Source organism: Loxodonta africana, chromosome 3 (assembly GCF_030014295.1).
Source record: "Loxodonta africana isolate mLoxAfr1 chromosome 3, mLoxAfr1.hap2, whole genome shotgun sequence".
NCBI classification, from domain to species: Eukaryota; Metazoa; Chordata; class Mammalia; order Proboscidea; family Elephantidae; genus Loxodonta; species Loxodonta africana.
Genome location: NC_087344.1, coordinates 6,682,949 through 6,692,981, shown reverse-complemented (window position 1 = coordinate 6,692,981; position 10,033 = coordinate 6,682,949). Strand labels below are relative to the sequence as shown.

At 55.1% G+C, this 10,033-nt stretch overlaps 1 protein-coding gene across 1 annotated transcript; it reads right to left on the bottom strand.

The window, feature by feature from the left end:
* Window positions 1–762: 762 nt before the first annotated feature.
* Window positions 763–9,049, bottom strand: SHD (Src homology 2 domain containing transforming protein D). The gene is made up of 6 exons (XM_064283093.1): window positions 8,547–9,049; window positions 6,424–6,529; window positions 6,154–6,345; window positions 4,826–4,949; window positions 2,996–3,115; window positions 763–1,117 (listed from the first exon to the last, which is right to left on the bottom strand). The coding sequence occupies exons 1-6, from the start codon at window positions 8,841–8,843 to the stop codon at window positions 931–933; spliced, it is 1,026 nt and encodes a 341-aa protein (XP_064139163.1). The 5' UTR covers window positions 8,844–9,049; the 3' UTR covers window positions 763–930.
* Window positions 9,050–10,033: the final 984 nt, after the last annotated feature.

The following is a 10,033-nucleotide window of genomic DNA, read 5'->3' as shown; positions in this document are numbered from 1 at the left end:
TGCTCCCCTCCCCCACCTCTGCTGTTTCCATGGGGACAGATGTCCCTTCTGCAGCTTCAGCCAGCTGCCCGGTTGGGAGGAGTGGAAGGGTGGGGGCAGGGCTGGCCTGAGAGCTTATCCCGCCCCCGGTTTCTCCATCTTCGTTTCTGCCCTTGTCTTTTGTCCCTAACCCCTGGGTTCTCCTTCACCCCCAGGCCCCTCTCTCCCTGCCCTCTGGCTCTCTGAGCTTTGACTTCTCCTCAGGTGTGACTCACACCCTCAACCCCAGCTCCGTCCCCCAATCCAGCAGCTGGCGGGAGCCCTGGCAGGACAGTGGTTAAGTGCTCAGCTGCTAACCTAAAGGCCAGTGGCTCGAACCCACCAGCTGCTCTGAGGGAGAAAGGTGAGGCAGTCAGCTTCGATGAAGATTACAGCCTTGGCAGCCCTATGGGGCAGTTCTACTCTGTCCTATAGTGATAGGGTCCCTGTGAGTCACAATCAACTCAGTGGCAATGGGTTTAGTTTTTGTTTTCTTGAGGGGAAGCCTTTGCCCCTCTAAGGGTCTCAGCCCCCTGTCACCCTTCCGTGGAGCTTGTGCCTTTGGGTGCCCCCCGGGGGCCCTCCCAACATCCTGCTGGACACCATCTCCGTGGCCTGTTCACAGAGGGGACACAGAGGGGTGCAGGCTCACACTGGGGGTCTGGGATCCACACCTCCCTCCCTGGTGCCCAGCAAGGACATGTAAGAGACAATAATTTATTTTCCATGGCAATGGAGGGCTTGGAGACAAAATTCTGGGCCCCAGAACCCAGAAGGGGGCAGAGATGGTGGCCCCCATGTAAGACTCAGCACCCGGGGTAGGGAGTCTGTCCATCCATCTGTCTATCTCTTTCTAGACTGTAAAGACCTCCAGCTGTTGCACCAGCGGGCTCCCCGGCGAAGGGCAGCCAGTCAGGGGGTCTGCGTGGTGACCGGGTAGAGCAGGGCCAGGTGCTCAGCGCCCTGCACAGGCAGCGGGCGTGAGCTGTAGTGGAGGACCAGCTCAGGCACGCTGGGGAAGGGGCCGCTGTGCTGGCCCAGTACGACCTGGTTCTCGCGGGTCCTCGCAAACTTCAGATGCAGGAAGCCCTGGCTGCTCCTGAGGAGGGGGACACAGGGTCAGAGGGGGCCTGAGTGCCCAGATCTCTCCATCCCCGAGGTCCCCAGGGGCCAAGTCCCTCTGGTGAGCAGTGGTTAGGTCTGTTATGGATTGAATTGTGTTCCCCCCCAAATGTTGTTGTTGCTGGGTGCCTTCCAGTCCATTTCGACTTGATGTGATTCCATGTGACAGAGTAGAACTGCCCCACAGGGTTTCCTAGGCTGTCATCTTTATGGGAGCAGATTGCCAGGCCTTTCCCCCACAAAGCTGCTGCGTGGATTCGAACCGCCAACCTTTCGGTTAGCAGTGGAATGCTTAACCGTTGTGCCACCAGAACTCTTTGTCCCTCCAAAATATGTGTTGTAAATCCTAGCCCTTATATCTGTGGAAGGAGTCCCTGAGTGGCGCAAACGGTTAAGTGCTCAACTACTAGCCTAAAGGTTGGTCGTTCAAACTCACCCAGAGGCACCTAGGAAGAAAGGCCTGGCGATCTACTTCTGAAAACCAGCCAGTGAAAACCCTGTGGATCACAACAGTCTGATCCCATTGTGCATGGGGTTGCCATGAGTCAGGAGCCGACTTGACGGCAGCAAATAACAACAACAGGTCTGGGACGGCCGAAGCCTCAGAGCCTACAACATGGCTTGGAACACAGTAGGTGCTCAATAAATGTTTATTCAATGAAGGGAACAATCATAGTGGCCAGGGGGCCCCCAGGACCTCTTTTGGGTCACTTCAAGCACCCCTAGACTCACCCCACTCTCTCTCCAATCTCCTGACCCTGTGTGCTCCCCTGGGTTCCCCCCCACCCAACCCCCAGCCTGGGGTCCCCCTCTTCTCTCCATCCTTGTGGATGGAATGACCCAGAACCAGGGAATCATTTTATCATCCTCGCTAATATTAATTAAGCACTCACTGTTTTCCCAGAACTGTTCCCAAACTCGGAGCCCTAGTGGCACAGTGATGTAGTGGTTAAGAGCTCAACTGCTAACCAAAATGTTGGTAGTTCAAATCCACCAGCCGCTCCTTGGAAACCCTATGGAGCAGTTCTACTCTGTCCTGTAGGGTCGCTGTGAGCCGGAATCGACTCGCCAGCAATGGGTTTTGGTTTTATTCCCAATGTTTTTCACGTATTAGTTCATTTCATCATCCAAATACCACCATGAAGTTGATGCTATTACTATCCTCACTTCAGAGATGATAAGGAAACTGGGGCCCAGAGAGGCTGAATCACTTAGTTAATGTCACACAGCTCGGAAGTGGCAGAGTCAGGATTTGAACCTGGCCCCAAAGCCCTCTTCCAGTCCTGTACTCTTAGGAATCTTGTAGAATTTTAGGGAAGTTTTATAATCAGACACACTTAGAATTTTAGAGACAGAAGCACTTAGAACCAGGGTCTCAAACTCAAATGCTCACAGGGCCACTGTGAAATTCTGCTCTCAAAGACAATGGATATCCTTCAACTTTTGGACTGAAGGAGTCCAAAGGAATCTTGGGCACCTAGTCTCTCCCTGTCTCATCCAAGGCTGATCCAATACTGGATCTCCGGTATGGCTTCCATTCCATTTTCTTGCATACCTCCAGTGATGGGGAACTCATTCCCAGTTGAAACCATAACAGTGCCTCCTGGGAAGCTCTGCCCACTAGTCTGAAAGCACCACCCACTGGCTTCAAAATCTCCACTCACTGGTCCCATTGGCACCAAAAGCCCCACCCACCAGCCTTAGAATCTCCACCCACTGCCCTGGTAAAGCTCCACCCACTGACTCCAAAGCCCCACCCACTGGCCATGAAATCCCGGCCCACTGCTCCCACCGAATTAACCCGGAAGTGTGACGCATGCAGTCCTGTGACCCCCTGTCTCAGCTGAGGTCTCACCTGAGGGACAGGGAGCAGTCCTGGGGGCTGGTCTCGCTGAGTCGCACAAGGTAGCTGCCTTCCTTGCAAAGGGACAGCAGGCTCTCAGCATCCACCCGGCTCAGCGGGCCGTGAAACCACCTAGGGGACGACAGGGTCAGATGGCATATGAAATGCGACCCCCCCCTTCGAACCGGCCTCAGGCACAGGGGATGCCAGAACTGGCGGCACCTGCGCACACAGGTGAGGAGAAGCCCCTTGGATTTCTCAAGGGGAGCCTGGTTACCAGTACACATGGTTTTCCCTGGGAGGTAGCGAAGCCCAGGTGAAGGTGGAGCTGCTACCTCCAATTCTACAGCGCACCTGACCTTGATCTTCACAGCGCCCCCTTGGCTGGGTCCCCACGTGTCCCTGGCCCCTCTCCCCCCAGCCCCCCAACTTCAATCACTTGTACATCACTTTCATAAGTTTTACCACATTCACACCCCACCAATGTCATTCTTCACCGAATATTTTCTTGTATACACCCAGTGACAGAGAGCTCACTCACGTGTTCACGGTTAGCAGATGTAAGTGAGTAAGGTCTTAAAGACAGAGAAGCACTAAACAGAGACCTGCCTGTTGGTTGTACTGAGAGACAATTGAGAAGAGAACCTTCTCACCCTCTGCCTCAGTGTTCATCAGCCAGAAGTCTATGTATCACCCATCTAAGAGGGTGATACGTAGACTGATAAACACACCCTGCTACCCACAAGACTGGCTCTGGGGACATAGAGTCCCTCAAGAAGTTCCCAGGCAGCAGGGACACAGAGAAGACCCAGACCTCCCAGCCTGTGCCCCCCACCCCAGCCCAAACTTGGGACCCCCTCTCCCCCAAATCCTGCTCCTCCCAGTCCCATCCCAAGATCTCCTGGGGGTCAAAATGATTTCTGTCTCTTTGCTCCCAAGCTTCAAGCCTCATCTGTTATGGAGTGATTTGTGTCCCCCAAAATATGTGTTAGAATCCTAACCCCTGTACCTGTAAAGGAAATCCTGGTGGTGTAGTGGTTAAGTGCTCCAGCTGCTAACCAAAAGGTCGGCAGTTCAAATCCACCAGACGCTTCTTGGAAACCCTCTGGGGCAGTTCTACTCTGTTACATGGGGTTGCTATGTTGGCACCTAATGACATACCTGTGGCTGTAATCCTGCCTGGACATAGGGCTTTTGTTATGTTAATGGAACACACCAGTGTAGGGTGGGTTCTAAACCCCATCACTTCTGAGTATCAAAAAGCAGCTTAGACAGAGAGAGGAGGACGCGGGGGGCGGGGGGACAGATGCCATATGGGACTCGCCAAGAAACCAAGGAATGCTGAGGATACTGCCAAGGAAAGAATTGACAAGGCAAGCCCCTGATACAGACTTTGAGCTTGCAGAACTGTGAGACAGTAAATGTCTGTTCCTTAAAGCCCCCACTTGTGGTATTTCTGTTACAACAGCACTAGGAGACTAAGACACCACCCAAGTGGAGGGAGAAAATTCCCTTTTACTTTCTTTGAGCCAGGCACCCTCTTAAGGGTTTTGAGCTTGAGGCCCAGACAGGTTAAGTGAGTTACCTAAGACCACACAGCAAGGAGCATTGAAGAGCAGGGATCTGAACCCAGAGCCTGAGATCACTGAGAGATTTTGTCTTTCTGGGTGCCTGGCGCACAGTAGGTGTTGGCAGCCAAGAAGATTAGTTGAAGAAATGAATGAATGAATGAAAGCTCTCAGGGAGGGAAAAAAACCAAAACTTTTGCCTGAGGAGGCCACAGCTAGTATGGGGCTGGGAGGAGTTCAACGGGGCTCTTCCACATTCAGTTTCCCCACTCACGGTTGTTTCTCCAGGGGCAGGGTCGGGTCCACGCGTTCTGCAGGTTGGGGGCTTCTGGGCAGGGGTCTCCGGAGCTCCTTGGCCAAGCCTGGGGTCCTTTCCCAGTCAGGGCTGTCAAACTGCACTGGAGGGGAGAGTTAGAGGGTTAAGTCCTGCCTACCTTGTTGGGGCGGAGATCGGACAAGCCAATGGAATTTCACTAGGAAGGAGGTGCCAGCTTGGGGTAACCTATCAGAATCCAGAAAAGAGGGGGTTGGGTTTAAGGTGCGGAATTGGCACAAGGAGCAACCAATTGATCTTCAGGGAAAAGGGGCACGGCCATCCATAAACGAGGTGGTATGGAAGGGGTGAAACCCTGGTGGTGTAGTGGTTAAGTCCTAGGGCTGCTAACCAAGAGGTCGGCAGTTCGAAACCACCAGGCGCTCCTTGGAAACTCTATGGGGCAGTTCTACTCTGTCCTATAGGGTCATTATGAGTTGGAATCGACTGGATGGCAGTGGGTTTGGTTTTGTTTTGGTTTATGGAAGGGGCGAGGCCATGTCAAGAACCACAAATCAGAGAGCAGGGGGCGGGGCTAGAGGGAGTGGGTTGAACGCTTCCAATTAGTGGACAGGTTTCCTGAGTTCAATTCCCCAGTCAGCCTCAACTCTGGCCAAGTACTAGAGGTAGAAAACCACGCCCAATGCAGACAGACAGAGGCACTGAGCCCCTGGGACCAAGTGAAGTTCACACAACTCTTCCAAGACCCAGTTATGTTATTCCTTAAAGCTGACTTTATTATTACTTCTTTTCATGGAAAAGAAAAAAATTAAGGTCCAGAGACTTACCCAAGGTCACCCAGCTCCATTAGGAATTGACCCTAATTCTTCTAAGAACTGCATCCCTCTACCGCACCCAAGAGCTCCTGAATAATTGAGCTTTTTTGTAGCTCTCAATTTATACGCACCCTGCTCGGTAGGTACTATAACAATACCCATTGTGTAGAATAGGAAACTGAGACTCAGGGAGGTCAAGTAAGTGACTTGCCAAGTAAGTTTCATGAACCCAGGTCTCCGCTGACGCCAAATACATATTCCTATCCCTGCACTCTGTTGAGCAGAACAAGGATGTCCCATTCCACTCTAAAAGGTACTTTGGTTCCCAAGGAAGATGGTGTGGGCTCTCCTGGGAAGAGGAATTTGTGACTATCAGTCATTCACACTTTAGCAAGAATTAGAAAACCACCAAGTGGCAGGTGACTGGGCTCTATTTTGTAGTGGAAACAGGGGATATGATCAGGAAGTGGAGGTATAAAGGTATTCAGGTCAGGGTCTGTATTGGAGAAACACCTGCAAATGCCCTGGAGATATGGTCTTTCTTCCACTCCCAGGGCTGGTCATACTCATCCGCTGGCCGCTCATCTTCCTGGGGCAGTCGGCTCTGTCGAGGCTTCTGTCCTCCAGAAGGGGGCTCGTCCCCTGGCTCTTGGTCTTCCTCCTCATAGGGAGTGTCATACAACTGCACTCCCCTGCCAGGCAGTTCTGTGGAGCCGAGGACACTGGTCAGCTCCCATGCCCATCTAAGACCCTGTCACCTCCCTCCAGCCCCTGTCAGCTTACCGCTTACGACCCGCTGCGCATCGTAAGGCTCCATGTAACCGTCATCTGGGGGTGGCAGATGAGGCTGGGCATCAAAAGGGTCCGAATATTCGGTGTCAGCTTCCGGCTGGGGAGAGAGAGAATAGAAGGGAACAAGGGCTTAGGGAGCCGGGCCCAGCTCTGGACACCCCCTGCTGGGAGAGGCTACGCTGCTTGCCTAACCTCTCTGACACATCTCCTACCAGTTCATTTTTTGGGGGTAGGGAGTCTTCTCTAAGGAGCCGCAATAGGTTAAGCACTGAGCTGCTAACAGAAGGTTGGCAGTTCAAACCCACCCAGTGGTTCTGCAGGAGAAAGGCCTGGCAATCTGCTTCTGTAAAGATTACAGCCAAGAAAACACTATGGGGCAGCTCTGCTCTGTCGCATGGGGTCGCTGTGAGTCAGAATTGACTCCAGGGCACCCAACAAAAGCAGGGGATCTTCTGTCTCCCCAAAATTCTTACATACGGATGGCTGGCTTCTCCCACTCTCTCCCTCCTTCCATTCTGATTCTCCCAGACAGACATATGCCTCCCTCCTTCCACAATTAAAAAAAAGAAAGAAAGGAAAACAACCTCTTTGCTATGAAGTTGACTCTGATTTATAGCGACCCTGTAGGACAGAGCAGAACTGCCCAGTACAGCTTCCAGGGATCGGCTGGTGGATTCGAACTTCCAACCTTTTGGTTAGCAGCTGAGCTCTTAACCACTGCACCACCAGGGTGTTTATCAGGTGCATACCCCATCGTTCTAAGTGCTTTACATGTACTTACTTGTAATAGCAGCACTCATTAAGTACATCATCCGATTTTATAGATGAGGGAACTGAGGCCCAGAGAGGTTAGGTGACTTCCCCAGGGTCACACAGCTGGTAAGAGATAGAGGCAGGATTTGATCCCTGGCTGTCTAGTTCCTCAGAGCCCCTGCCTTCTCCCGTTCTTCCTGTGCTCTTTAGCGCTACCCAGCACAGCTCTCCTTGCTGTGGTCAGCTGCTGTCAGGTCGGCCCCAGGCTGACGGTGACCCTGTGCACAACAGAATGAAACGCTGCCCGGTCCTGAGCCATCCCCACGATCAGCTGTGGATCAGACCGTTGTGTTTCATTGACTGATTTTTGAAAGTAGATTGCCAGGCCTTTCTTCCTAGTCTGTCTTAGTCTGGAAGCTCTGCTGAAACCTGTTCAGCATCATAGCAACATGCAAGCCTCCACTGACGGATGGGGGGTGGCTGCACTTGAGGTGGACTGGCCAGGAGGGAACTGAACCCAGGTCTTCCACGTGGAAGGAGAGAATTCTACCACAGAACCACCACTGCCCCCAGACTCTTGTAGCCCTCCTCAAACCTTTCTCTGGCTCCTGACTCTACTAAGTTTGGGGTGGACTCCTTGATCCCCTAGAAAAAGTATTCAAGAGAAGCGTGGGCATTGGGGTCAGCTCTGGGTTCAAATCCTAACGAGCTAGAGCTGTGTGACCTTGGGTGAGTTGCTTCTCTTCTGTAAGCCTCAGCTTCCATCTCTGTAAAATGGGAATACTGGCAGCAGGAAGGGCAAAGACTGTTCGTTGCTGTCGAGTCAGCTCTGACTCCTGGCGACCCCATGTGTGCAGAGTAGAACGGCTCCATAGGGTTTTCAAGGCTGTGACCTTTTGGCAGCAGATTGCCAGGCCTGTCTTCTGATGCATCTCTGGGTGGATTCCAATTGCCAACCTTTTGGCTCATAGCTGAGCACTTAACTGCGCCACCCAAGGAGCCAAGGCAAGAAGTAGTGGTGAGAATCTTAAAGGGCCTGGCAGGGGATTAACTGGCTCAGATCTGCTTCAGGAAGAGCCTACCAGCTGCGAAGAGAAAGAGGGGAAATGGAGGATGGGGACTAAGAATCGGGAGAGACCTACTAAGGGGCAAAGCAGGGACAACCAGAGAGGTAAGAGGACAACCAGGACCAGGCACTGAAAAGGAACAGAATATCCAATTCCCCCAAGCAGTTGGACTAAGGTCTGGCTGGTGCCCAGGCTGCCCCTGGGGTGGCACACAAAACAAGCTCCCAAATTCTGGGAACCCAGCCCGACCCTCCCCACCCAGCCTCTTCGGTCCACCCAGCCTCAGCCACTAACCTCCTCCCCAGGGCTGCCCAGCAAGGCCTTGGCCTTGGCCATGTCTGCGGCCTCCACCTTGATGAGCCGGTGCTTGGGAGAATCGTACTTGGTGTCTCCAGGGCCCTTGGGGTCCCCGGTGCCCGCGGGGTCCGGCTCCAGGCGGCTGTCAGCATCCTCATAGGGGTCCTCGAAGTCTAGATTCTTCTGTGCTCGATAGGCTCTCAGGATGTCGCTCTCCGAGTAGTCGGGGGTCGGAGGCTGCGGAGGGGGTCGCCGGCCTCCGAAGCTCAGGTAGTCCCGGAGCCACTTGGCCATTTGGTCGCGTGTCCTCCCCAAACCTGGCCACTGTCAGAGGGGGACCCACATCCCCGCTTCTTGGCTGCCTTCCTCGGCAGAACCCCTCCGGGGAGAAGAGGAAAAGGACGGGAGGAAGAAGAGGGAACGAGGAGGAGAGAGATCAGGTGTGCCCCTAGGCTGAGCTCAGCGCCGAGAAGGTGAAAAGAAGTGGGCGCAAAGGGAGAGAAAAAGGAGAGGGAGATAGAGGACGCGGGAAGGAGAGGGAGGAGCGACAGCGCACCTTAGCCGGGCTCAGACAGGACCGCGGGGGAAGGGGGCGCCCCGCAGGGCCCTGAACGCCGAGCGCTGGGTCGTCCGGCCAGGGCGAGGGACATCCGCGGAGGCGCGCGGAGTTGCCGCAGGCAGCGCGGTTCCGGTGCGCGGCTTGGCCACCCGCGCCTTCGGGCAGCTCGGAGATCCCTTCCAGGGTCCCCCCGGCCTTCCTCTCAGCCGGGACGCCTGGGTCCTCAGCTCGGCTGGAGGATCCCCCCGGGGGGCGGGCGCCGAGCGTAAAGTTGGGCGGCGGCGAGTGCGACCCCGGCTAGGGGCAGCCTTTGTTGTACTCCTCTGCGCTGCCGGGGGAGCCCCAATCCCGCCGCCCCCCGACCCCCCCCCCAGCCCCCCGGCCCGGCCGCCTCAATCCTTCACAAAGGGAAATAAAACCCTCCTCCAATCCCCCTTCACGCTTTCGGAGACACTTTCCCTGTCGCTGCCACCACCGCCAGCGCGCAGCCGGGAGGTGGGACTTCGGGGAGGGGGCGCACAGGCGGACGCCCCAGCCCCTGCGGGCCACGTATGGGGCAGCGACGTCAAAGCTCCCCCGCCTCCCCCTCCGTTGCATCCGCAGCCCCCTCTTTTCCCCCGCGCGCCCCTCGGAGGTGACTGAGACCTTCAGCTGTTCTGGGGAGGGTGGGGAGCCGCTGCTTGCGGAGGGAAGGGGGGACGCGGGGGCAGGAGTCTCTGGGCTCCGGCCGCGGCAGCTGGACACCGGCCCGGAGGCCCGAGGGTGGCTGGAGCGAGCGAAGGGCGCGGGAGGTGGGCAAGGACAAGGGTTGACAGACTCAGGAGAGCCGGAGGGGCAGCCGGGAGGAGGAGGCAGAGGGAAGGGAGGGAGAAATTGACCCGGAAATAGGGGGCTGGACTTGACCGCGACAAGGGGTGAAATTGGC

Coding starts and splice junctions, on each gene's coding strand:
- SHD (XM_064283093.1), bottom strand. CDS start 8,843: ATGGCCAAGTGGCTCCGGGACTACCTGAGCTTCGGAGGCCGGCGACCC. Junction 6,346..6,423: donor TGCGCAGCGGGTCGTAAGCG/GTAAGCTGACAG, acceptor TCGGCTCCACAG/AACTGCCTGGCAGGGGAGTG. Junction 1,118..2,995: donor GACTGCTCCCTGTCCCTCAG/GTGAGACCTCAG, acceptor CCCCCTCCTCAG/GAGCAGCCAGGGCTTCCTGC.